The sequence below is a fragment of the Onychostoma macrolepis genome, chromosome 23 (genome assembly GCF_012432095.1).
Source record: "Onychostoma macrolepis isolate SWU-2019 chromosome 23, ASM1243209v1, whole genome shotgun sequence".
NCBI classification, from domain to species: domain Eukaryota; kingdom Metazoa; phylum Chordata; class Actinopteri; order Cypriniformes; family Cyprinidae; genus Onychostoma; species Onychostoma macrolepis.
This window is the reverse complement of record NC_081177.1, coordinates 9,985,180-10,008,936: the sequence shown is the minus strand read 5'-3', so window position 1 is coordinate 10,008,936 and position 23,757 is coordinate 9,985,180. Positions and strand designations below refer to the sequence as shown.

Below are 23,757 nucleotides of genomic sequence, written 5' to 3'. Positions count from 1 at the left end.
AGAGGATATATGCCTTATGGTCACCTCCAGGGTGATGGTTTTCTCTTTCTTTTCCTCCCTGTCTTTCCCTCGCTCGCTGCCAAAGTAAAGAGGCCTAAAGAATCACGCAGGAAAACCAGCAGCCCTGCCCCTGTGAGATCCCTTACAACTGAAGACTCAAGTGAAGTGTGTGTAAGACATGGTATATGGAAGACGCCGGCTAATGTAAAACTAGTACACGGTGGGGCAGCTTGTGGGATGAGAATCAGTCAACGTCAATGGAGGTGGGCCGTTAAAATGAACAATTATCTCACTTTCCACATCACGGGTGAAGCGTACAGCTGGGAAGACAAAGCTCAGCGGGGAAGGTGGGGAAAATGGTGTTGTTTGGCTACGGTTAGGGGAGAGCTACCCAAAACTGGATGAGATTTCCCTTTGTGTCAGAACAACAGTCATGATTGTTTAAGACTCTGATGCAAGATACTGTTGAGTTACAACTGTTGGAGATCGAATCGGTGCATTTATTTACACGTTTAATCTGATTGGATGGCTTAACACAAATTCTTAGCAGTTTGATTATCTTTAAAAGAAACAAAACTGAAAACAACTGAAACATTCTTTTTAAGTTTAAGTGGTGAGGTCTTTGTTTGAAATATTTGCTGACAAAAATGTTAATAGAGCGTAAAATGGGTTGTTATTCACTTTCTCCACAGACTTTTAATGATAACAAATCTAGAAAGACCTAATATGAGCTCTTAATGATATGTTTTAACAAAAACAAATAAAAGAAAAAAATAAATAAACAAAAAAAAAAAGTTTTCATTAACAAAAAAACTGAATTTTTTTTTTTTTTTGTGAAGTTAAGTTATGAAAATAATTTAAATTTTAAAAGGCCACAAATTAATTTACTTTTTGATAAATGGTACATTATAAACCTCTAAACATTCAAGTAAATAAATAAACAAATAGTCAAATAAAAATGTTTTCATTAACTCAAAAAAAAAAAAACTACACTAAAATAAATTGTGAAACTAACTAAATATACATTTTAAGAGCTCACAAATTAATTTACATTTTTGATAAATGTTACATTATAAAACTCTAAACCCACCTACATGAAACTAAAATTACACTGCTAAAAAAAAAACTGTGCTGAGAAATGTAACACTTTTATATTGTATATAAAATAAAAACTATTTAATATATGGTTCATGGAAGATTCAACTCAATCTTCGAAATATTCAAGAGTTTTGTTTGTTGTTAATAGCAAATAAATGACATTTTCCGCTTTGCTCAAGGTTAAATCCAACTTTATCTTAAACATCATATAAAAAGGAGAGTTAGTCTTGTAACGTGAGACTAATGCTGATGTCACCTACAGGATTTAAGAGGAAGTATTCAAACAATTAAGGCACCTTAAGAGACACCTCTGCTGTGATGTACAGCCATTTTAATCAAAATTCCGTCTATTGCTAATCCTATGAGTGCTCTCAGTTTCTGGAGTCAAGCCAAGACGACCTGGCCGACTCTCTCACGGGACGGTGGAGGTGAGGAGGTCACACAAACACCCCTCTCTTTCAGTGATGAGAGAAGAGCCCCATTAGTAAAGTATCTCGATCTGTGTGAGAGAAAGGGAGGGGTAGCGGAAGGCACGAGCCACATGGCTAAATTCGGTCATCACATCAAGCGTCCCCAGGGAGACGCCGAAAGACAGGGAAATGAGAATAGACAAGAGTCAGCGCTCTCTCTCCTCTGATTCCCGCCCACTCTCATCATTCTCTGTTATCTGCTTATCAGAGAGAGGAAGAGGAAAGAGGTCAGATCTGAAGACATGATTAGCTAATGCTCTCTCTGACTGAGGGATGTTAGGCAGGAGGAAGTACTGTGTGACCCTCTTGCGGCCCACTTAAGAGAACCAATAGAGCATCAGTGGCCGCAGGGTCAAGCCCGGATTTAAGTGGTGAGGTCTTTATTTGAAATATTTGGTGTGATTAACTGCAAAATGGAAATGGAGGCAACAGTAAGACTGGGCTGTCATTCATATTTTTACAGAAATAGATTTTTAATCATAACTCATTGCCAAAAATATAATAAAGTAATATAAACTAATAAACAATGCTGGGAAAAATAAAATAAATAAAATAAAATAAAATAAAATAATAAAATAAAATAAAATAAAATAAAATAAAATAAAATAAAATAAAATAAAATAAAATAAAAAAATAAAATAAAATAAAATAAAATAAAATAATAAAATAAAATAAAATAAAATAAAATAAAATAAAATAAAATAAAATAAAATAAAATAAAATAAAATAAAATAAAATAAAATAAAATAAAATAAAATAAAATAAAATAAAATAAAATAAAATAAAATAAAATAAAATAAAATAAAATGGGAAATACTTCTAGAACCAATGGTGCTGAAAAGGTGGTTTTTATCATGCCTTTATTTCAGGTTATGTCCTGAACTGCTGACACTAAATGAAATTGAAGTAAATGCGTAAAAACCATTTGTCAAAATATCAACCATGTTGGATCTGTCAGGATGTATTGACATCTAATTGAATGATCATTGGATAAGCATTAACCTCTGAGGCTAAACCAGCCTCTGTAATGCATCACACGTCACGGGGTATTAGCTTGATTCAATTATGATCTTCTGCTTGACTATTGAGTTAAACCAAAATAAAATTATGTTTTAATTGAAGTCAAACGTAATAAAAAGAAGAGCATGACATTTACATGACTCATAAGCGCACAATACGTTTGCTAAAACAGCCCTACGTAGTAGAATCTTCTATATGACGTACCTGGCTGTTTTCTAGAACATGCAGCTCTGCGTCATAAATAATCTGCGTCATAAAAAATTTTAAATAATGGATCTTTGTGACAGTTTTGATGGAATATATCTCCCTGTGTTTGAGTAACAGACAGTAAATCACAGTTTGGAGTTTCAGAGGAGGCTTTGATTCTGCAGGAAGGAAGCCAACAGTCTCTCACTGAGATTGTGAACACTTCATTGTCCCCTGACATGTGTTCTACATACTCAGCAACTTGGAACCGTTCTTAAGACTCTGTCTGCTTCAAGAAAAGAGACAATACACAATTGATAGAGCGTACATTGCGGTCTGTACTTATTCTTTTTTCTAGTAGTTGTAGTGCACAGAAATCTGAATCCTAATGAAATGCATTTTTTATGTTTTACGTCATCACCACAACTGAAATTATTCTGGCATGGTGAGTAGATCAACGACCAACAATGCTAGCTATGTTAACACGCAGGCACTAACAAGACAGCCACAAAGCTACACAGTCTCTGTTCATATCAAGATTGAATATCTGTTGTCAACACCACTTAAAAATTCTTCCAGTGATGTTTTTATCTTCCTGTATGTTGAGTCTTTTCCTGACTGACCAATAAGATATGATCTTTTTGGTCACGTGATGACATTCCAGCAACATTTTTGCATCAGAATCAGATTTCCAGAAAGAAACTCCGTAAAACCATCTTTATTTTCCCATTTCAACCACTGTTTAGCAGTTGCTAGCTATCATGTTCTGTTGAGAAACATATCTAATTTAAGAAAATCAGAGCCTGCATGTACATCAGGAAGTCTGCTTAAGCACTTGTCTGCTTTCACTTCATCTAAATCCCATCTTCCATGGGCAAAATCTATACAATGAAAGGCAAAGGGCTTTGCAACCAAAAGGTGCTAGCTTTCAGGAAGCCACATAATGGAAGGAGCAGATTTCCATCAACACTAGGATTGTTTTGGAGAGGATGTAGAAACTGAAGTCAAAACACTGGATCTAATTTAAGTGTTGGTAAAATTAGCATTGTACATTCTCATTCACTAAATTAGTTGCACAAGCTTGATGAACTTGATTTGAGGATCAAACCCATAGTATGTATTGTATTGATGCACTAAAATTTCAGCAACCAAGCAAATGCGGCCCAAAAAAAAATAAACTGGGCAAAATCCTTGAAAGAAGCAATTGACGATTAATTATTGCTTATCTGATGACTATTTTTGAGAGTTTTAATGCATATTTTGTGTAAACAACATTGATTACTTACAACAAGTCAGCAGCTGACTTCTTGTAAGTAATCAGCAAAAATTATGGTAAAGTAGCAATATGTAATTTTTTTGAGAGACTCACTCATTGCCAAAATATTTATATTTATTATATATTAATATAAACATAAAATGTTATACATATATGTGACCCTGGACCACAAAACCAGTCTTAAGTTGCTGGGGTATATTTGTAGCAATAGCCAAAAATACATTGTATGGGTCAAAACTATACATTTTTCTTTTATGCCAAAAATCATTAGGATATTAAGTAAAGATCATGTTCCATGAAGATATTTTGTAAATTTCTTACCGTAAATGTATCAAAACTTAATTTTTGATTAGTAATATGCATTGCTAAGAACTTCATTTGGACGACTTTAAAGGCGATTTTCTCAATATTTAGATTTTTTTGCACCCTCAGATTTCAGATTTTTAAATAGATGCATCTCGGCCAAATATTGTCCGATCCTAACAAACCAAAGCTTATTTATTCAGCTTTCAGATGATGTATTAATCTCAATTTCGAAAAATCGACACTTAAAAAGGTTTTGTGGTCCAGGGTCACATATATAATTTCCATTACTTGTAATAACATAACAAAACACAACAAATTATTAAAACTTTGAAAATTAAAATGAAATCATAAAATATATATTTAAAAAAAAAAAAAATTCAAGATATAAAAAAAAAAAAAAAAAAAAAAATTATAACGGTATCTCAGTAACACTGGACAAGAGAATACGACACCCAGAACAGCTTTTTGAGATTAATCTTTTAGTGACAACCCACATCCACTGGTCAGTGAGACTTACCCTGTATATCGAACTCTATGCTACTACATTGTGATTGGCTGAGGCTCCATGGACAGTAGAAGACTGATCCTCCTTCTCTGATGTTGGGCTGGCTGGTGTTGGCTTTGGGTGCTCCAACTATAATACTCACACTGTTCAAAGAGAAAAAAAGATGAAAGAAGCTGTTAGCATACTAATAAGACTATGAGGAATATTTATAAGAGAACAGGATAAATACAACAGTGTTCCGACTCACAAAAAGTCTACAGGAAGCTTTGTAAAAGGGTTTGAATTTGAACATCAGAGCTGTAAAGCAACAGTTATCCTTCTATGTTGGGAAGCCATTATGAAACAGTAGCATGTTGAGCTACAATCAAACTGAGATTTAAAAACAAGACATTGAAAACATATTCTGTTATGCTACATCATTACACTTGTTTCTGGAAAGTTATTCACTACTAAATAAAGGTAGTTACATTAGTAGAGTTGGTACTTTTAGTTAGCTTCATTTTCCTAGAATTCAAAAGCTTGATATTAAGTCTCATTTCGGATTTTATTAAGGCCATCAGACAATTGATTTTTGAGGAAATGGACTGTCTCATAATCGACCTTGCAGAGCTGAATTATGTAACAGTGTGGCCATGTGCAATGGTTAGTAACTTGGTTGGCAACATGTGACCGCCAACACACAACCACACACACACACCAGGCCCACTGGGTAATAAGTCAATGAGAAAACAAGAGCTGAGACTGCTGAAGTCAAGCTAGTGCTGCTTCTACAGCTGTTTATCCCCCTGGGTTATCACAAACACATCCAAATATTTGAACATATACAGACAAACATAGCCACATATTTAAAAGCATGATCTCCAAGTAATGCACATGTCAAAACTTCATAAACCAAACAAACTTCTCAACAGAGAGGAATAAACAATTGTGGCTGGACAGGACGAAAAAAAAACAAAAAAAAAAAAAACAGGAACAGCTGTTTAAAACCGCAAATTAAAAAACATGCGAGTGCCAGAACATTGCTGTGTGGTTTCTAAGATGTTCTGATTGGTGTTTAGCATGTTGCTGTGTGGTTGCTAGGTGGTTTCTTACAGGCGCAAGTCAAAATTGTCTGATATTCTGGTCTCTAAATATGGCGTGATTCCTTCTTTTTAAGTACACAGTCTAATGTTTGAGGCCAGTAAGATTTTTTTGTTTTTAAGAAACTAACACTTTTATTCAACGAGGACAAATTGAATTAATCAAAAGTGACAGGAATCTCATGTTAAATGATGTTGTTCTTTGAATTTTATTCATTAAAGAATTCTAAAGAATTTATCATGGGTTCCATAAAAGTTAAGAACAACCGTTTTCAACTTTGATAAAAAAAAAAATAAATAAAAAAAAAAAAGCACCAAATCAGCATATTAGAATGATTTCTGATGTGATGCTTCACTGACTTAAAAAACTTTATTTTAAATTTTAATATTTCATAACATTAATGTTTTTTTACGGTTACTTTTTAACTCACAATTCTGACTTTTTTCTAAGAACTGAGATATAAACTCACAATTGAAAATGTCAAAAAGAAAGTCAGTTTATCTTGCAATTCTGACATTGTAATTCTGAGAAAATGTCAGAATTGTGAACTAAAAAGTCGCAATTAGCTTTTATTTTTGTTATTCCTTGGTGGAAAAAAGTTTCCGTAGTTTATACAGTATTTTAGATCAAATAAATTGATGAGCAGTAGTTCTTTCAAAAACTTTTTTTTTTTTTTTTGAAATCATACTGACCCTAAACTTTTGAACAATAGTGTGAATCTACAGGATTTTTTTCCTGTTTTTTCCTATCATCTGTCAGAGGAAAATTATAAGAGTGACCATTTAGAAAGGTAATAGCACATTGATTCTTGAGATTTGACATTCGAAACAAGCTCTGTGAAATGTACCCAACAGTTAGACAGCCACTCCCACAGTCCCTGCTCTTCTAATCTGTGTCTAATTTTCCAAGAGACGGCATGGATTGGTGCAGTGCCGCCATGACCTCATTGTCTGTAAACTTACTACCATCTTTCCTGTCATTAAGGCCAGTCCATTGAGAGACGGGGGATGGGGGTGTGGAGGTGTTTGTAAGAGGGCACTGAGGGCATCTCTGGGGGGGGGGGGTTAAGGTACAGGAAGAGAACACCCTTTCCTGCCCCCCGGGCTGGTCTCAGTGACGCGTAACAGAGGGCTTCCGTACAAAGGCTGTATTCAGTGAGCCCTTCGGTCAGCCATGGAGACTCAAGCACACTTTAGATGGACTGCAGAGATAAGAGTCCTATAGGTAGGACCAGATGACCACTTGAGTCAAAAACAGCAGAGCAAGCAGAAGACAGATCGTTGACCACATCCTAAATGAGAGGGCTGGATTTTCTCAACTGTTATTTACAAAAAGCAGTGTGTCAGGAGGCAAAGAATTGAAAAGTTGAGAGCATCATCATCATCATCAAGGTCATAAGCTGAAGGACGATCCTGTACTATGGAAATACATGACATTCTGTTGCCACTTTAGTCAAAAAAAAAAAAATACTATTAAAACAGTGGCAGTGGAGACACCCTATTAAGAAATTATCAAATCATCTATATTTTGGTGTAAAAAAAAAAAAAAAAAAAAAAAAAAACATTCTACTTTTTAAAAAATAAATAAATAAATAAAATAAATAAATAAAAAAACTGAAAATTAGAAATGTTGCCTTTAAGTTAAAATATAAACTAAAACTGAAAAAAAAAACATTTTTATAAAAGCTAAAATGAAAAAAAATATATAATAAATGACAAAAGAACATAATAAAATTCCTTATGCTTTAACTAAACTGAAAACTGAAACTATAAAAATAAAGGTAACACTTTACAATAAGGTTCATTAGTTAAACATAAGTTAATGTATTAACTAACATGAACTAACCATGAGCAATACATTTGTTACTGTATTTACTAATCTTCACTAACGTTAGTTAATAAAAATACAGATGTTCATTGTTAGTTCATTGTTAGTTCACAGTGCATTACCTAATGTTAACAAGATTTTAATAAACGCTGTATAAGTGCAGCTCATTATTAGTTCATGTTAACTAATGTAGTTAACTAATAAACCTTATTGTAAAGTGTTACCATAAATAAAAGCCAATTCATCATATTTCTGAACTGACTTTCAATGTTTTGGGGTTTTCTTCTGTCTTTGTTATTTTTTTTACTATGCCTTGGAAGTCACGCAACAAAATTTGTTTTACAATGACAGTAAAAGAATTGAATAATTTAATAGGACAGTTTCCAAATCCTGCACTGGGAGGAATGCCAGACGAAAAAGAAAAGGCCTGAACAATGGATCAACGGACAAATAGGGAGGACATTAAACGTGGCAATGTTTGTTGGGGCCACCAGATTTCAAGGCCACTACAAGTGGAGCACAAACCACACGCGCACACACACAAAGAGCAGACGCCCCATTTGTTTTTATAAGAGGGGAACCAAAACAAAGCCTTTTTCCGGCTTGGACAGAGTATCCCATTTTTCCACCATATGTGTGTATGACCAGAGGGAGTATCCCAGAGGTGTTATAGAACCCCAGCTGAGGTGTAATGTCAATCCCAGATTCCCATGATGGCTTTCTCCAGGGAATTAGGGCATCTTACAAAATTCCCACTCTCGGCGATAACACCTACAGATGTGAACAGGCTGGTCCACCTCAGATGAACCCCAGCACACTATGAATGAACTCAAGTGCACTAGTCTGATGAAATGTTATGTTGCTACGATGCATGTGAAATGCATCTAACAGCTGCAAATTCACTAGCTTTCCCAAGCACTTTCGCTCTTCTGCTCGAGTTCCTGGAACGCTGTACACTTACACTACTGCTTTGGCTGACTGCTCACAAGTGTACAGTTACAGTGCAGTTACAATCATTGCACTTCTGTTATGATAAATTACACTCATTTAGTCTCATTACGGTTGAGTTTTATCTTGAAAGTCACTGGAAGTTTCCATGTAATGCAAAACCAGGTTGTGTTTTAACTATTCATTCATTTAAAACTTAAAATTACACCACAATGTTTCTGTTCAAGCATGAGAAAGCAAGTAACTTTGTGCCTTTATTTGCAAAACAAAAACCTGATTATGTGGCATGTACTTTCACATTAAATAAGACCTAGATGTACATTCAAATGTGCCATTTTGATGCAAAATTATAATATACAAAACTCACTATCAGGAAACTTAGAAACATAATTGCTGAAAATAACTGTGCCTTCCGCCTAACACTCAAGAAACAGCCTAAATTGTGCCGTTTTGATAACGATCTGAAAGGACTGTAAATAAGAAACAATTAGCATGTAATGGGGTTTATCTTATGGGGGGGATCTCATCGCTCTTAAATTTCCTTCTTTTATCCACTAAATGCTTAAATGTTGGGCTGACATTAGCATAATGATGAGCCAGATTGCTCTTGGCTTAGATGCTAGCTTTTGTAACGGCTCCACATAAAATGAGAAAGACTTCAGGAGGCCTTCCAGCAGAGGGAATGCCAAAGTGAAGCTAACTTTAATTAAAACAATCTGGCCTTGTAAGAGAACAACAGAATGTTGTTTCAATATGGAGAACAAATTTTGCTTTAACTGTTATTAGCATCTGCAAGTAGTTGGTGATTAGAATTATTGCGAAGGTCAGAGGTCATTGCCTTTGGAGGTTGGATTTTTGCAACAGTGGACCTTCATTTACTTACACTCATGTCTCCCTAAACCTGTATGACAAATATATATTTTGAAACATTTCAGACAATAAAAATCAACAGGGTGTGATTGTGTTTTGGACCCCATTCACTTTCATTGAATATGACAAAAACCACCTGAAGCATTCTTCAAAATCATTTCAGAAGTGAAGCACCAAAGAATCACTCACAATAAAAACAGGAACACAAACACAAAAAGTTTGGATTTTACTTTAAGGAGGAAAGACAACTTTAACACCCCTTGTGGTATCTCTGAGAGAGACGACCACTGACTCCAACCAAGATGCAAACACCATTCTCGGTGTGGCTCTAATTAAGCTAATGGAGTTAGTCTGAAAATCCGGCTTGAATACGTTACCACTAAAATGCTAAGCTTGCTAGATACTCACCACTGAGGCAAAGGACGTCTTAACAGTTAACCCATCGCTTCTGAGGTTTGGTAATCAGACCAGAATTAAAGCTATAAAAATGAATTGGCACACCACATATATCATCTACTTAAGTTGTGGTGAGAAAACGTAGAGTGAAAGACGCTGATAGCGCAAAACTAATGGCAATAATGGTTAAAGGCCATCAGATGGCAAATGCCTTAATTTCCACCACCTTCTGCTTCAAACATTCTCCCACCCATTCCACACTTCATTATCATCCAGCTGTTTAACTTATGTCACTCGAACGCTGTTATAAATGCTTAAGCTTGCCAAGAAACCACACTGGTTGCTAATGAAGGTGCAAGAAAAATCACAAGCAGACAAAACACACAAAACCTCCATCTGCCATCATTACATGGCATTGTAAATGGCACAGAAAACCGCATGAAAAAAAAAAAATGAAACAGGGACTTTTCAGGGAAGCTTTGTATACTACATTAGGACTTGTCAGTACATTACTGTTTGAAATTTTAAGGATATTATTTTTAAATTAAAACTTTAATTCAGGTAGGATGCATTAAATGAACCAAAAGTAGCAGTAAAGACTTTTAAATTGATGCTTTCTATCCATCAATTACTTTTTCAAACTTGATAATTGGATGAATTGTTTCAACTGAGCAACAAATAAGCATATTAGAATGATTTCTGAAGATTCATGTGACACTGAAGACTGAAGTAATGGCTGATGAAAATTAAGCTTTGCCAACAAAAGGAATAAATTCCTTTTTAAAATATATTAAAATAAAATATTTCACAAGATTACTGTATTTGTATTTTAATCAAACAAATTCAGCCTTGCTGAGCATAACAGACTTGTTTTAAAAACATTAAAAAAATAAATAAAATCTCACAGTGCCCAAAGTTTTTCCTATCTTTGTGTGTCAAAAAGCAACAAAATCAATCAAGCTAACTGGATTTCAATATGTGCGCCAAAAACAATTCATTACCATCAGTCACTTCTTCCGTAACTTTAGTTATTTGTGATTATCCCAGTTTTCCCATGGCCACCAGACATATTAACAAGTCTGTAATGCTTAAGACTGATTGCAGTTTGTGGCCTTAGGAACATTTTTGAAACTCTGCACAAACAAAGTTGAACAATTATCAAGCTATTCAGAGGCAAGCAGAATTCGAATGTTTGTGATAGCACACCACGTCCTCCCAGAAAATGTGGAGTGGATCCAACACAAAGTATACACTGTTGCAACTCTACCGACATCAAGAAAAATCCAATGACCTCAATGAACTAACATTTTCAAAATCAAAGAAAGCCAAAGTGAAATACAAGGCCCGGATGGTTCGTTTTTGGGTGTTTTCCTTTGCGCGACGCCAGCAAGCATTAACTCGGATGCCAGTCTGTCTCTGCATCGTTAAGCAGCTAAGCGGTTGTGATGGAAGCAGTTAATAACGAGATGGATAAAAGTGGGCCGAAGAAGACTTTCTGTGGCCCCCGTCTGCTTGCTAGACCTGATCCGCACGTGCTCTGTTCTGCTGTCTGGGAGTTGAGGCCCAAAGATGATGAGCAAAGCAGTGACTGCTGGGTCAGCTGGCACTGGGGGACGACAGCTCACTCACAAAGCTGGCGTGCCAAGAGCCCCGAGGAGAACTGCATAGTAATGGAGGAAAACGAGAAAGCAGTCACTAAATCTCCTTGTATTAATACAAAAAAATGAAAATTTGTGCAAGAAAATAAAACACACTCAGTTTGTGTAAAAGAGCTGAAAGTGATTAACTGATTCATTCGTAGTCAAACTGTTTCAAAAATTGCAAAATGCATTGGAATGTTGCAAGATGCAACAACCATCTCTAGTTCCAACAATAAAATGTCACAGCCTCATAAAAAAACAACCCCAAAAAAAAAAAAAACACTTGTGCAATGTCTGCTCCAGTGTTGTGCTGGTCTGGAATAACCGTTAAAACGGCACACATGCCCTCGACTGTTGATCTGATAAACGCCCTCACCCCGTTTTACACAGGCAGATTTTAAATGTCACCACAAAAACATTTCCTCCCAAAGGATATGGTTCAAATCAACATCACTACACCAGGTGCTAAGAGGTCAGCCATATCTAGAGCACTTGGCTGGACTCGTGAAAAGCCAGCTCCGCACTACCTGCTATGCCAATTAATGCACTAACTATCAAACCAGAGGGAAGTTGAAGTGGAAACATAAGAACAACATGCGAAAAGGTGTATTTTAAAGATGTGAAGAGTGAGAGTTGTGTTAGCTTTGATGTACCTTTATTTATGTCTAACAATCTCAATACAGTTTAAAGTGCACTTTTTCCACTTAAAAGTGACGGCTAAATAAAATAAAAGATACTTTGATGGAGATTTGTCATATCAGTTTCCACACAAAAACATTTAACTCTTTATCTAGTAAAACATCTAGTATTTTCTTGTAGAATAAATTACAGTATTCATACAAATGCTTTCAGCAACAATATTTGTAAGCAAAAATGTTACCCTTGCATTTGATAAAGCATCCACACCACTAGGTGTCAGTACCAAGTCTGAAATTACCATTGTATATCCACTAAATAAACATGAACTTGGTGCAAATCAGACAATGGCTGTGTCCACAATTGCATACTCTCTGATAAGGTACTTCTTTTAAATAAGTAGTTATTTTGTGGCCATTACAAAAGTATGTTATATATAGTATAGATGTACAGTGGGGCAAAAAAGTATTTAGTCAGCCACCAATTGTGCAAGTTCTCCCACTTAAGATGAGAGAGGCCTGTAATTTTCATCATAGGTATACCTCAACTATGAGAGACAAAATGAGAAGAAAAAAAAATCCAGAAAATCACATTGTTGGATTTTTAAAGAATTAATTGGTAAATTCCTTGGTAAAATAAGTATTTGGTCACCTACAAACAAGCAAGATTTCTGGCTCTCACAGACCTGTAACTTCTTCTTTAGGAGGCTCCTCTGTCCTCCACTCGTTACCTGTATTAATGGCATCTGTTTGAACTCGTTATCAGTATAAAAGACACCTGTCCACAACCGCAAACAGTCCAACTCCAAACTCCACCATGGCCAAGACCAAAGAGCTGTCAAAGGACACCAGAAACAAAATTGTAGACCTGCACCAGGCTGGGAAGACTGAATCTGCAATAGGTAAGCAGCTTGGTGTGAAGAAATCAACTGTGGGAGCAATTTTTAGAAAATGGAAGACATACAAGACCACTGATAATCTCCGTCGATCTGGGGCTCCACGCAAGATCTCACCCTGTGGGGTCAAAATGATCACAAGAACTGTGAGCAAAATCCCAGAACCACACGGGGACCTAGTGAATGACCTGCAGAGAGCTGGGACCAAAGTAACAAAGGCCTCAAATCCTGCAGTGCCAGACGTGTCCCCCTGCTTAAGCCAGTACATGTCCGGGCCTGTCTGAAGTTTGCTAGAGAGCATTTGGATGATCCAGAAGAGGATTGGGAGAATGTCATATGGTCAGATGAAACCAAAATAGAACTTTTTGGTAAAAACTCAACTTGTCGTGTTTGGAGGAGAAAGAATGCTGAGTTGCATCCAAAGAACGCCATACCTATTGTGAAGCATGGGGGTGGAAACATCATGCTTTGGGGCTGTTTTTCTGCAAAGGGACCAGGACGACTGATCCGTGTAAACGAAAGAATGAATGGGGCCATGTATCGTGAGATTTTGAGTGAAAACCTCCTTCCATCAGCAAGGGCATTGAAGATGAAACGTGGCTGGGTCTTTCAGCATGACAATGATCCCAAACACACCGCCCGTGCAACGAAAGAGTGGCTTCATAAGCATTTCAAGGTCCTGGAGTGGCCTAGCCAGTCTCCAGATCTCAACCCCATCGAAAATCTTTGGAGGGAGTTGAAAGTCCGTGTTGCCCCGCAACAACCCCAAAACATTACTGCTCTAGAGGAGATCTGCATGGAGGAATGGGCCAAAATACCAGCAACAGTGTGTGAAAACCTTGTGAAGACTTACAGAAAACGTTTGACCTCTGTCATTGCCAACAAAGGGTATATAACAAAGTATTGAGATGAAATTGTTATTGACCAAATAATTATTTTCCATAATAATTTGCAAATAAATTCTTTAAAAATCCTACAATGTGATTTTCTGGATTTTTTTTTTCTCATTTTGTCTCTCATAGTTGAGGTATACCTATGATGAAAATTACAGGCCTCTCTCATCTTTTTAAGTGGGAGAACTTGCACAATTGGTGGCTGACTAAAAACTAAATTTTGCCCCACTGTATGTAGTAGTGTTGTCAAAAGACCCGGTACTTCGGTACCAAGTCGGTACTAAAAAAGTGAAAACGTCACGGTACCAGGTTTTTTTAAGTACCGGTGGTACCGAGTACCCGGTCAACCCGGTTCTTGACAGGTACGGCCCGATGATTTCCGCGATGCAGAAAACGCGGACGGAATCTCAGAATCCAGTTATAAAAACGGAATTTACAGTTTAGCACGGAATGTCACGGAATTTGTCAAAGTTTGGATGAATTAATCAAAAGTAGGTCATTGCACTTAAATCAAATCGCGACGTGGAAGAGTATCTGTAAATATTAAGCTGCAAAAGTCGATTCAAATATGAATCCCGCATGTTCTGCGAGTCTCTGTGTGAGTGAGTGAATGAATGGCAGAGACGCGCAGTTTTTTCTTTTTTTTACTACATACACTGAAGCGCACCTGACGCTTGCGGTGATTCATCATCTGCCGTCTCAATGAGGACATAAATACATAAACAACATCTACAGAACTGCTCTGAGAGTCCCCTCGCGAGCATTTTACCGTTTCATTTGAGTAAAACCAGCGTCATATCATATAGCTACACAGAAATGTAAAGGTATTCACGGCAACCCGTCAAAATAAAAGTTAATCTTAAAGACATTGTGCCAGAAATATAATTTTTTTTTTTTTTTTTTTTTAAAGAAGTCACAATATTTCTTCCATATTTTAATTTTAATAGTAAATCCCCTTTATTTACCAAAACAATACAATGTGTTTAAATTTAATTAATTAAAAGACAAATTAAATTTGGGTGAAACTTGTTTACTGTTTTTCATACTTTTATTACTTGCGGAAAAACTTGAAATACAATTTAAATAAAGTATAAAGAATGGCATTGATTTTTGTACATTTTTATTTTTGTTTGACTTTATTAAAAATAGTGTGTTTTTTTTAATTAGCATGTGGTACCGAAATTGGTACCGAGAACCGTGGATTTTGACTGGTATCGGTACCGAATTCTGAAATTTTGGTACCGTGACAACACTAGTATGTAGTATGAATGTCATCCAGGCATACCATATTCGCCATGTTGTCTTTGTCATGTGACCTACAGCGTTAGTTGGGTTGCGTCATTGTTATTCACAAATTGCCTCCCAAGGTACTTTTTGCCTATTGTTTTATGAATATTGTGATTTCGGACTCACATACTGTTTTTCACCAAATACATGCAGGAAGTATGCCATTTCACATGCAGCCATTATGCTGATTTTGAGTAGTAAGGATATGATTCAAAAAGCAAACAATCTTTTGTAGGAGAAAACAGTCTGGAAAATGCATACAAGAAAGCACAAACAATGTCATTCGACTGCAAGCCACATTTTCATGTGTGACAAGACAACAATTTCAACCACCCCATGACAATTACATAAACACAGAGTGTGGTTTTACCTCTTAAATCTCTTAATACCAAACTGTAACCCCAGCCCCCAAGAGCTATAATTCACACATTCACAGAGACCAGAAAACATCCCATAGCGAGTTGCAACTGTTGGCCGTCGACACCTCTGAGGGAGCTTTCTCAGCATGGAGTCCCATCGTCACACTTGAAAAGAGTAAGAGGGGCCATCAGGCGTAAACAATTAGCATCAATCCCTCACCTTCGCATGCTATGCCTCACATCCTTTGTTTGTAATCCTGTAGGCAATAAACAGACCATCTAAATGCTGTCTGATTGGACATTCATTGTCATTGCCAGCCCAGCAGGGGCCTGATAAACCAAAACAGAACAGATCAAGATGATAATGAGCTACCCAAAATGTACATCAGAAACAATGGAGATCTGCAGCAGTCCATGCATCAACCCCAGGCCATTGTGGAGCCCAAGGGCAATGTGTCTGCAAAGTTGACTGGGCCATTTGTTCTACTGTGATCGAACACATGCCTGTTTTTCCACCAGGGCACGCGTACACCCTTGCACACAAGAGCCTATTATGCAAGCCTGCCAGGTCCAACAAGGTCATAAAAAGCAGACAACTTGTCAACGGTAAAGACAATCTAACCCACAGTTCCAATCAGCTAAGGTTGCACCCAAATAGTGGACTATAATTTTACAACAGGCCAATCTGATTGACACCACCATCACAGCCAAATTTCATCGGGCCAAAAGAGCTAAACAAGGTTTTATCAAGAACCAAAAAAGCCAAAAACATGAATAAATAAATACAGATTTAAGTCACATGGAAAAGTTTCACTACTGAAAACAGCAAACCTTTCTACCGACGCACAAAGGCCTCTATTGTACAGACTCCATGGAAAACACTAGTCGTCGTAGGGAGAACCTGGGTGAAGAATAGCTTGGCAGCCAACGTACACACACCCATCTCCAGCTGGATGCAAGACTACAGACAACAGACAGTCTAATCCATGGAGGAAGAGTGAAAATGATAAATAGCAAATTAAACCCTGGTATAGCTGAAGTAGATCTCTGTATTTAGCAAAGGCAAACTGAGCCCAAGGACCATGGTAAATATTGACGTAACAATGACCTTCTTAGAGAGAGCAAACTTTGAAAAAAATGATGACCACAGCTGAGGATGACCTACTGTACACGATATCAGGGCCAAACCATCTATGACATAATTCCAATGTACCGTTCTATACAAACATACGATACAAGACAAGGGGACGTTCTAAAGAACACATTTCTTCTAAACTTCAAAATCTTTCTTACATTCTAACTAAAAAAATATATATATTTTGAAAAATACTTCAAGAAAGTTCTTATCTTTCTTCCCCTCTTGAAGAGAATTTTCCTAAAACTGTCATAAATAAGTTCCTAAAGTTTGGAAAACCTCAAACTTATCTCATCAATTTTTTTTTTTGAAGTATCATGAGGTGCTTGCTACTTAGAGGTTGATAGATGGAAAACATCTTTTAAAATTTATCTTAAGAACTTTATACATTTTTTTTCCTACGATTTTTGTGAATCCAGCTCAAGGAGGTCATTATCAGAAGAGTGCCGAAGGTTTTGATAGCCAACGCAACTTGGTAAACCTCAACTTCGTGAATCTTTTGGTAATAAAACAGACAGAGGCAGGTGAGAAAGTTTTTTGTGTTTTTACAGTAATATTCCTGCCATTGTGGCTGTAAATTTGTTGCCTTTGGCCGCTAATGCAGACAGTCCAGCTCCTCGGATTCAACCACAAGCTTCAAACGGTCGCCAACAATCATCAAACACCAAAAACCGTCTTTTTGAACATCATAAACGCAAAAGTAATTTATGCATAGGAACACGTTATTCTTTGAAAACAACACTTATCATCCGGAGCCACGCAAATCCCAGCAGGAAGAGAGATGGTGGTGTTCGGATTCTATCGTTTCTGCAATCCAAACATTTCAAATAAAGCCATTTCATTTTCTGACATTCAAACCTACACCCAGACCCTGACCTTTGCCCTTTCACAGTACAGAAGATCATATTCTTATCCAAAGGTAAAGACGACAGAGTGAGGAATGTGGTGTACATCATTTTTGGAGGTAAAATAACCGTTGGGTTTCTGACAAGAACATACAAGGAGACACTTGTTGCAATAATCAACTAAAAGACTTGAGAATCTCCTCATCCAGCCATAAATTTTAGGACAGATTAGTTTTATATACAAGACCATCCGGATGAGGCCCCTACATAGGAACTGCACTGTTCTTCTCTCAGCATTCAAAAACCATAAATTTATCTTCCATGTATACAGCTGTAAAGCCCCCTGACACCAAGATCGTGAACCCTGTCCTCAGGCAGTTCTCAGTGGTGGTCTGCATACTGGCTAATTCTATTAATGCGTGCCAAGGAGTACTATTCTCCTCAGACTATGAGGGAGTGGACGAGGCCAGGAGTGAATGTTTCGTTAAAAAAAGAAAGATTTAGAGAGCAAGAGAATGAGGGAGAACATGATGACACCAGATTCTTCATTTTAAGAAAAAGAACACTGAGTCTTCAGACTGCTGGCTGCCGCTGTTCAAACGAAGTTTGGAGGACAGGCTTTTCCATCCCACTTTGATTTCACTAAAATATACGTAAATCAAACCTCTACTTTTTGAAACCCACAATAATATGGAGGCACTTCACTGGATCTTAAACTCCTGTATTTCTAACTATGGCATGAAGTAATAAAAAGGTCCAAAACTTCATATTTTCACTCAGTGTTGGGTTGTCCGACTGATTAGTCAGCTAGTCAGTTTTAAGGAGGCCCTGAATAAATTTGTGTCCTTCAGACCACATTCAGGACTACATTTCTGAAAAGAATTGTAAGCCAAGTAAACGGTTTAAAAAAAAAAAAAAAAACATTGGCATCACCAGTGGTGTCTACGATCTAATTAGGCTCATGATGTTTTTGGGAAACACAGCCCAGACCTGGTTCTAAGGGGGTTTTCCATAAAAGACATGTTTTAGTGCTCAAAAAGATGAAATTCATGTGTCAAAGATGTTCATCCAAATGTTTACATATGCTAACAGTTAAAAAATCCAAAAATGCACAGCCATTCAATAGGGTAACTGTCAAGAAATTCAACAAATATATTAAACAGCTAAAATATAAATGCAATAAATAAACATTTATGTCATAGACGATTTGAAGTCTTATAGCAGTGAATTTAGTGAATGTCTTACATGTTTTAATAGCACTGATACTTTAAAGAGGATCTAGGATAAAATGATTCCTAAATTATTTTTAACTTTTAAGCACTTCTGGTTAAAAAAAGAAATATAAATAAATGAATAACACACACACACACACACACACACACACAAGATCAGTTAGCAAGTCAATTTCAGTAGCCCATGGTTGACATACAGCACTGGAAAATTAAGAAATACACATTCTATCAAACGCCTGGAAAGAAAACCCTTGATATCGTACATTCTTTCACCCCTTCACTCAGCCTCCAGTTTGAGGCCCATCCATCCTCCTCCACGACGACATCTTGGGAGTGAAAAGTTCAGATGAAGTCATCATTGAGAGAGCTGCCTCTTGCCATGACTTCACAGTTCATAAGAATGAGGCCAAGATATCGTGTAGGAGTCGGGGGGTGTACGGTCTAGAGTATTAGACTGGAAGTACAGGGTAAGGAGTTTAAATACCATGCCGAATTACATCATCATAGACCCAGAACGGAGAAACACACACTTATAGGTGCACACACACTCCTCTGACTCATTCAACCATGCGTCATGCTCCAAATCATCCGCCGCTTCTGACTCTCATCTTCGCCAGACACACCATGGCAGACTAAAACAATAGCTGGAGGGTCTGCCCTAGGGAAAATGAGCAAAGAAAGAGAATAAAGCGAGAGGGATGGAGAAGTCTCCCTGAAAATAACACCCCCCAAGAAACCAGATCCAACATGAGCCCACTCTGACTAAAGCCCCTCTACAGCTGTGCACGGCCAGACCAAGTCCAGCAGACAAACACAGATGGAGATGGCTGATTGTGGCGTGTTCTAGTCAAGGCATGAGTGAGTTGATTATTACTGCAATCATACTTCCGAACAGTGCCGAACAGCTGTCTGCAGCTTGAAAAGGGAGTAATGCAGCCAAAGGGCAGGGAAACCCAACAGATCAGCATTGTGATAGAATGGCATGCCTCATACTCTGTGATTTCCCCTTAGATTTATCACCTCATATGGCCACAGAGATCATATCTACAGGTGAAAGGTGATCATGTGGTCTTCCAATCAAAGCCAGATTACATTTACGATATCTGCTGCTCCATTCATAGCTGTGCCAAAGGTATTTGGGCTACATATAAAATCATTTATGCACCATATTGGCTTTTGGGGTAGCTATTCAGTAAGCAAGCACTTAAATGGATAGTTAATTCAAAATTCTTTCATAATTTACATATGGTGTTTCAAACTTGCATGACTTTATTTTCTTTGTGGATAACAAAAAAATTATTCCTAAAAATATTGCTAACGTCTTTTTTCCATACATTGGAACAGGGTCCAATGTTGTTTTGGACTCCTTTAGCTTTCATTGTATAAACAAAACCAGTTTAAACACTCTTCACAATATCTTTATGTTCCACAGAAGAAAGTCTTACAGGTTTTCACCAACATGATCAAATGATGGTTTTCGTTTATAATTATAACAACAGGATATCTATAACTCAAGATATTAGCCAAGCAATGAAGCATCACTTCAGATCAGTCTTTAAAAGTTAAGGTTTTTCCCAAGGGTTACTCATAATCTAGCAAAGGTCATCTTTGAATGGTTGGAGATTCTCCTGTTAGATTATGTTGAAGGTTTAAGTGACCATAACACATGCAATCAGGGATAATTATGGGGGGCCGATCTTCATTCCCCTTTAGGAGAGCTGGTACCTTACTATGACATCATGAACTCGAATCAAGTCCCATTTATAGAAAAACCACCAGCGATGCCACTGACAGAGGCATTGTCATCTGCTCAAATCTAAACATACACACACACACATCAGGCTTGCACTAAACAAACACTAAACCACACTTTTAGGACTGTCGCTCCCCAACTGTGCTGATATGCTTTGATCTGAATGGCAGTGCACAGACTGGGCTGGGATTGTAAACAACAGTTGGGGGATACCCCTGGTTTCATTGCCCCCTGGACTGGAGAGTGTGAGTTACGGCAGAGCTCTAGTAGACTTCAGTACACAATGAGTCTATCGGAATGGAAGTTAAATCAATGAATGAACTAGGTTAAATAAGTTTAGAACAGCCTTTAAAGAACACCAACCAAGGGATCCCCTGAAAACTAAAAAAAAAGCTTCTACTTGGGAACATTACTACAATATACTAATATTTAGAAACGCTGGTTACAAAGTTAGAAATCAATTAATAGTTAAAAATGTCAATCCATGACATATATCTTCTCTTCTCTATCCTGAAGTAAATTCAGAGACCCTAGGTTGAAAAACTTGGCTAAACTAGTCTTCCTTCATCACATTAACAAATAAAACAGTACATGGTCTATAATTTAAAAAAAATTGGGCAAGTATTAGTGAACTTGGACTAGTTGTACTTTTCTTTGAATGCACGCCAAGCCTCTTTAATTTCAATATGTACAATCAAAGGAGGAAACCTACCTTGATTCAGTCATGTAAAAGTCCACCGAGTACCCGAAGTAACTACCGTTGGGTCCAGTATACACCGCTGGGTTCTCCACATCCAAGTTGAAGGCAACAGACAAAGGTAGAAGAATCAACAGTGAAAGTCCCATTGGAGAGCAGCTCGGGTTGTGAGAAGACGCTGAAGTCTTTGAACGGTGCCTTTTGGAGCCCATAGTAATCGATATGTCACAAACCACTTCTTTATTAAACTTCTTTCAGAACAAAAGGGGCACTTGAGCGGAATCCTCCTGAAGATGCTGCCTTACGCAAAACGCATGCCTCAGTGAAGCGTATCAGTCTGATCCTTATTTTTCCAAGCGCCCTGGTACCGCGCCTCCGTCTATCTGTCCCCTTCTCTCCTTTCTGCGTCCTCCCTCCAGCTTAATTGAAGGGGTATTAGGAGGAGGTTCAGTTCTTCTACTCGTGACAAACTCCCATAGAGGTGGAGCTAAGAGCACAATTCACAAAGTGGGGGAAAAAGGAGCGGTACAACATTGAGTTAGATAACTTAATTAATCAAATGAGGAGAAATGCATTGAATAAAGCAACGAGATAAAAACCATTTAGGGAGTTATTTTTTTTATTATTTCTTTTTAATAAGTGCATTTTACATTTTGAAAGCTGATATTTAAATTTTATTAAGTTTATTTTAAAAATTGAGTATAATTCCATTTTCAATTTAATATTTTAATAATTCATAATGTTGCACTGTGCCATTTAAAGCTAACATAAATTAATAGGGGAAAAACGAAGAGACACTTACTTGTCCTTGTAGAATTCATATCCTGAAAGGATGATGTCATGACAGTTATTACTTATGGTTTTAGTAGGCCTACATAATTTAATGGTTTGATACATAACCTGGGAACGCATAATAAAGAATTAGCTACTGATAAAATATTATGTTCACTAAAATCTAAAAATAAATAAATAAAACAAAACATTACGTAAAAAATACGAGCTTAAAGAATAAAAATAAAAAGTTTAACATTTTTGACCTGTTCAACAGTTTATCTGTCCACTTGAAGGACTCTTTGCAAAGTGGTCAAAGATAGCTGAATGAATGATTAACCTTCTAAACAATGAAAGAGCTGTTTTCAAAGTGCGTTATCCTCCAAAAAACGATCTCCAAACTTGTTGCCTTCAACATGAACCTTCTCTGATAACGCTTGTCAAGAAAGCCATCGCTGTTTTGGAGCAATAGGCCCACTACAAATTCCACGTGTAGGTATTAGACTATGAGTCAGTTTTAATTTGGAGAAATGTTGTTTATAATACACAAGCCTGTACACTGAGCAATCTCCATTTATAGATCTGACACCGTCAAGACACGCGGAGCTGGGAAATAGCGCGTCTCTGAGTTGTAAAAAGCCACTACACCGACTGGAATTAGATTGTGTTGTTTTAGTTGATTCAGCCTCTGCCCAAGGGATTGAAATGGGGAGCCAAATTTGGCTGCGTGGCTGGGGAACTCGCCGTGAGAAGCCTTCTATTTGGGAAAGTAGGGTGTGAAGGGGGAGCTCACAGCTGTCGGACCACAGCCACACCACTTTCAACCAATCTTTTCGTCTTGTTTAAACTCAGACCGACCAAAAAAAAAAACTTCATTTATTTCATACTAACGAGGTTCGATTCGTGAACGAATCTTTCCTTTAAATCCGACATATAAATGAACCACAAAATGAATCTTAACGATTCATTCACGAGAGCGGTGCTCGAGTCGACTCACTGAATCAATGAACTAAGAATCTCGTTCAAACCTATCCGATTACGCACAAAAATGAAAATAGATGTGGTTTAAATAAACAGTATTTTAATAAAACGGAAAGCCCGCGCCTTTACATTGTTTCATATAGCGTTATTGAAATGTTTATTTCGTGTATGCTACGCTTATGGGAACGACGTGATAACGTAATTGCGTCGTGGCGCAAAGAACCACTGAATCGGTTGTTTGAAATGATTCTTTCCGCTCGAAAAAACAAAACAAAACTGATTCTCATCACTAATTTGAAGAGTTATCAAACTAGACTGCCCAAAGTAAACTCTTGAGTGCGTGAAGTGTTGGTGAAAAAATTCTCCTTACTTTAGGCTACCTGTATGACCCAGTAGCCTATGTTTGATGTAACATTTTTCGATAAAATAAACGCCAACTCGCAGTCAACTGGCAGTAACCTATGGAATACCTCGTAGAAATGAACACTTTGTGAAAGATGGTAATTCCCTGTTTTTATCCCGAACTTTGTGCAAACACAAAAGCCCATACATTTAACAGAAAGCTGGTAAGCAATAATAATAGTTAATATTTATCGCTATGTCTAAATATGTTACAAATCATGCTGAATTTACTTTTGTTATTTTGTTTTT

The 23,757-nt window shown here is 37.0% G+C and overlaps 1 protein-coding gene across 2 annotated transcripts in view; it reads right to left on the bottom strand.

Moving 5' to 3' along the window:
• The window catches only part of itga5 (integrin, alpha 5 (fibronectin receptor, alpha polypeptide)), a 50,641-nt gene extending 27,599 nt beyond the window's left edge, over nt 1–23,042 (bottom strand). The window contains exons 1-4 of one of the 2 annotated variants that reach the window (XM_058763877.1): nt 22,466–23,042; nt 22,157–22,254; nt 21,370–21,841; nt 4,874–5,004 (exon numbers count right to left, since the gene is read on the bottom strand). In XM_058763877.1, the coding sequence (XP_058619860.1) occupies nt 4,874–5,004; nt 21,370–21,566 (328 nt within the window). In that variant the 5' untranslated portion in view covers nt 21,567–21,841; nt 22,157–22,254; nt 22,466–23,042. Of the gene's footprint in view, nt 1–4,873; nt 5,005–21,369; nt 21,842–22,156; nt 22,255–22,391; nt 22,409–22,465 lie in introns of those variants that run through there. The other variant, XM_058763878.1, reaches the window with a different exon arrangement.
• Between the last annotated feature and the right edge of the window lie 715 nt (nt 23,043–23,757).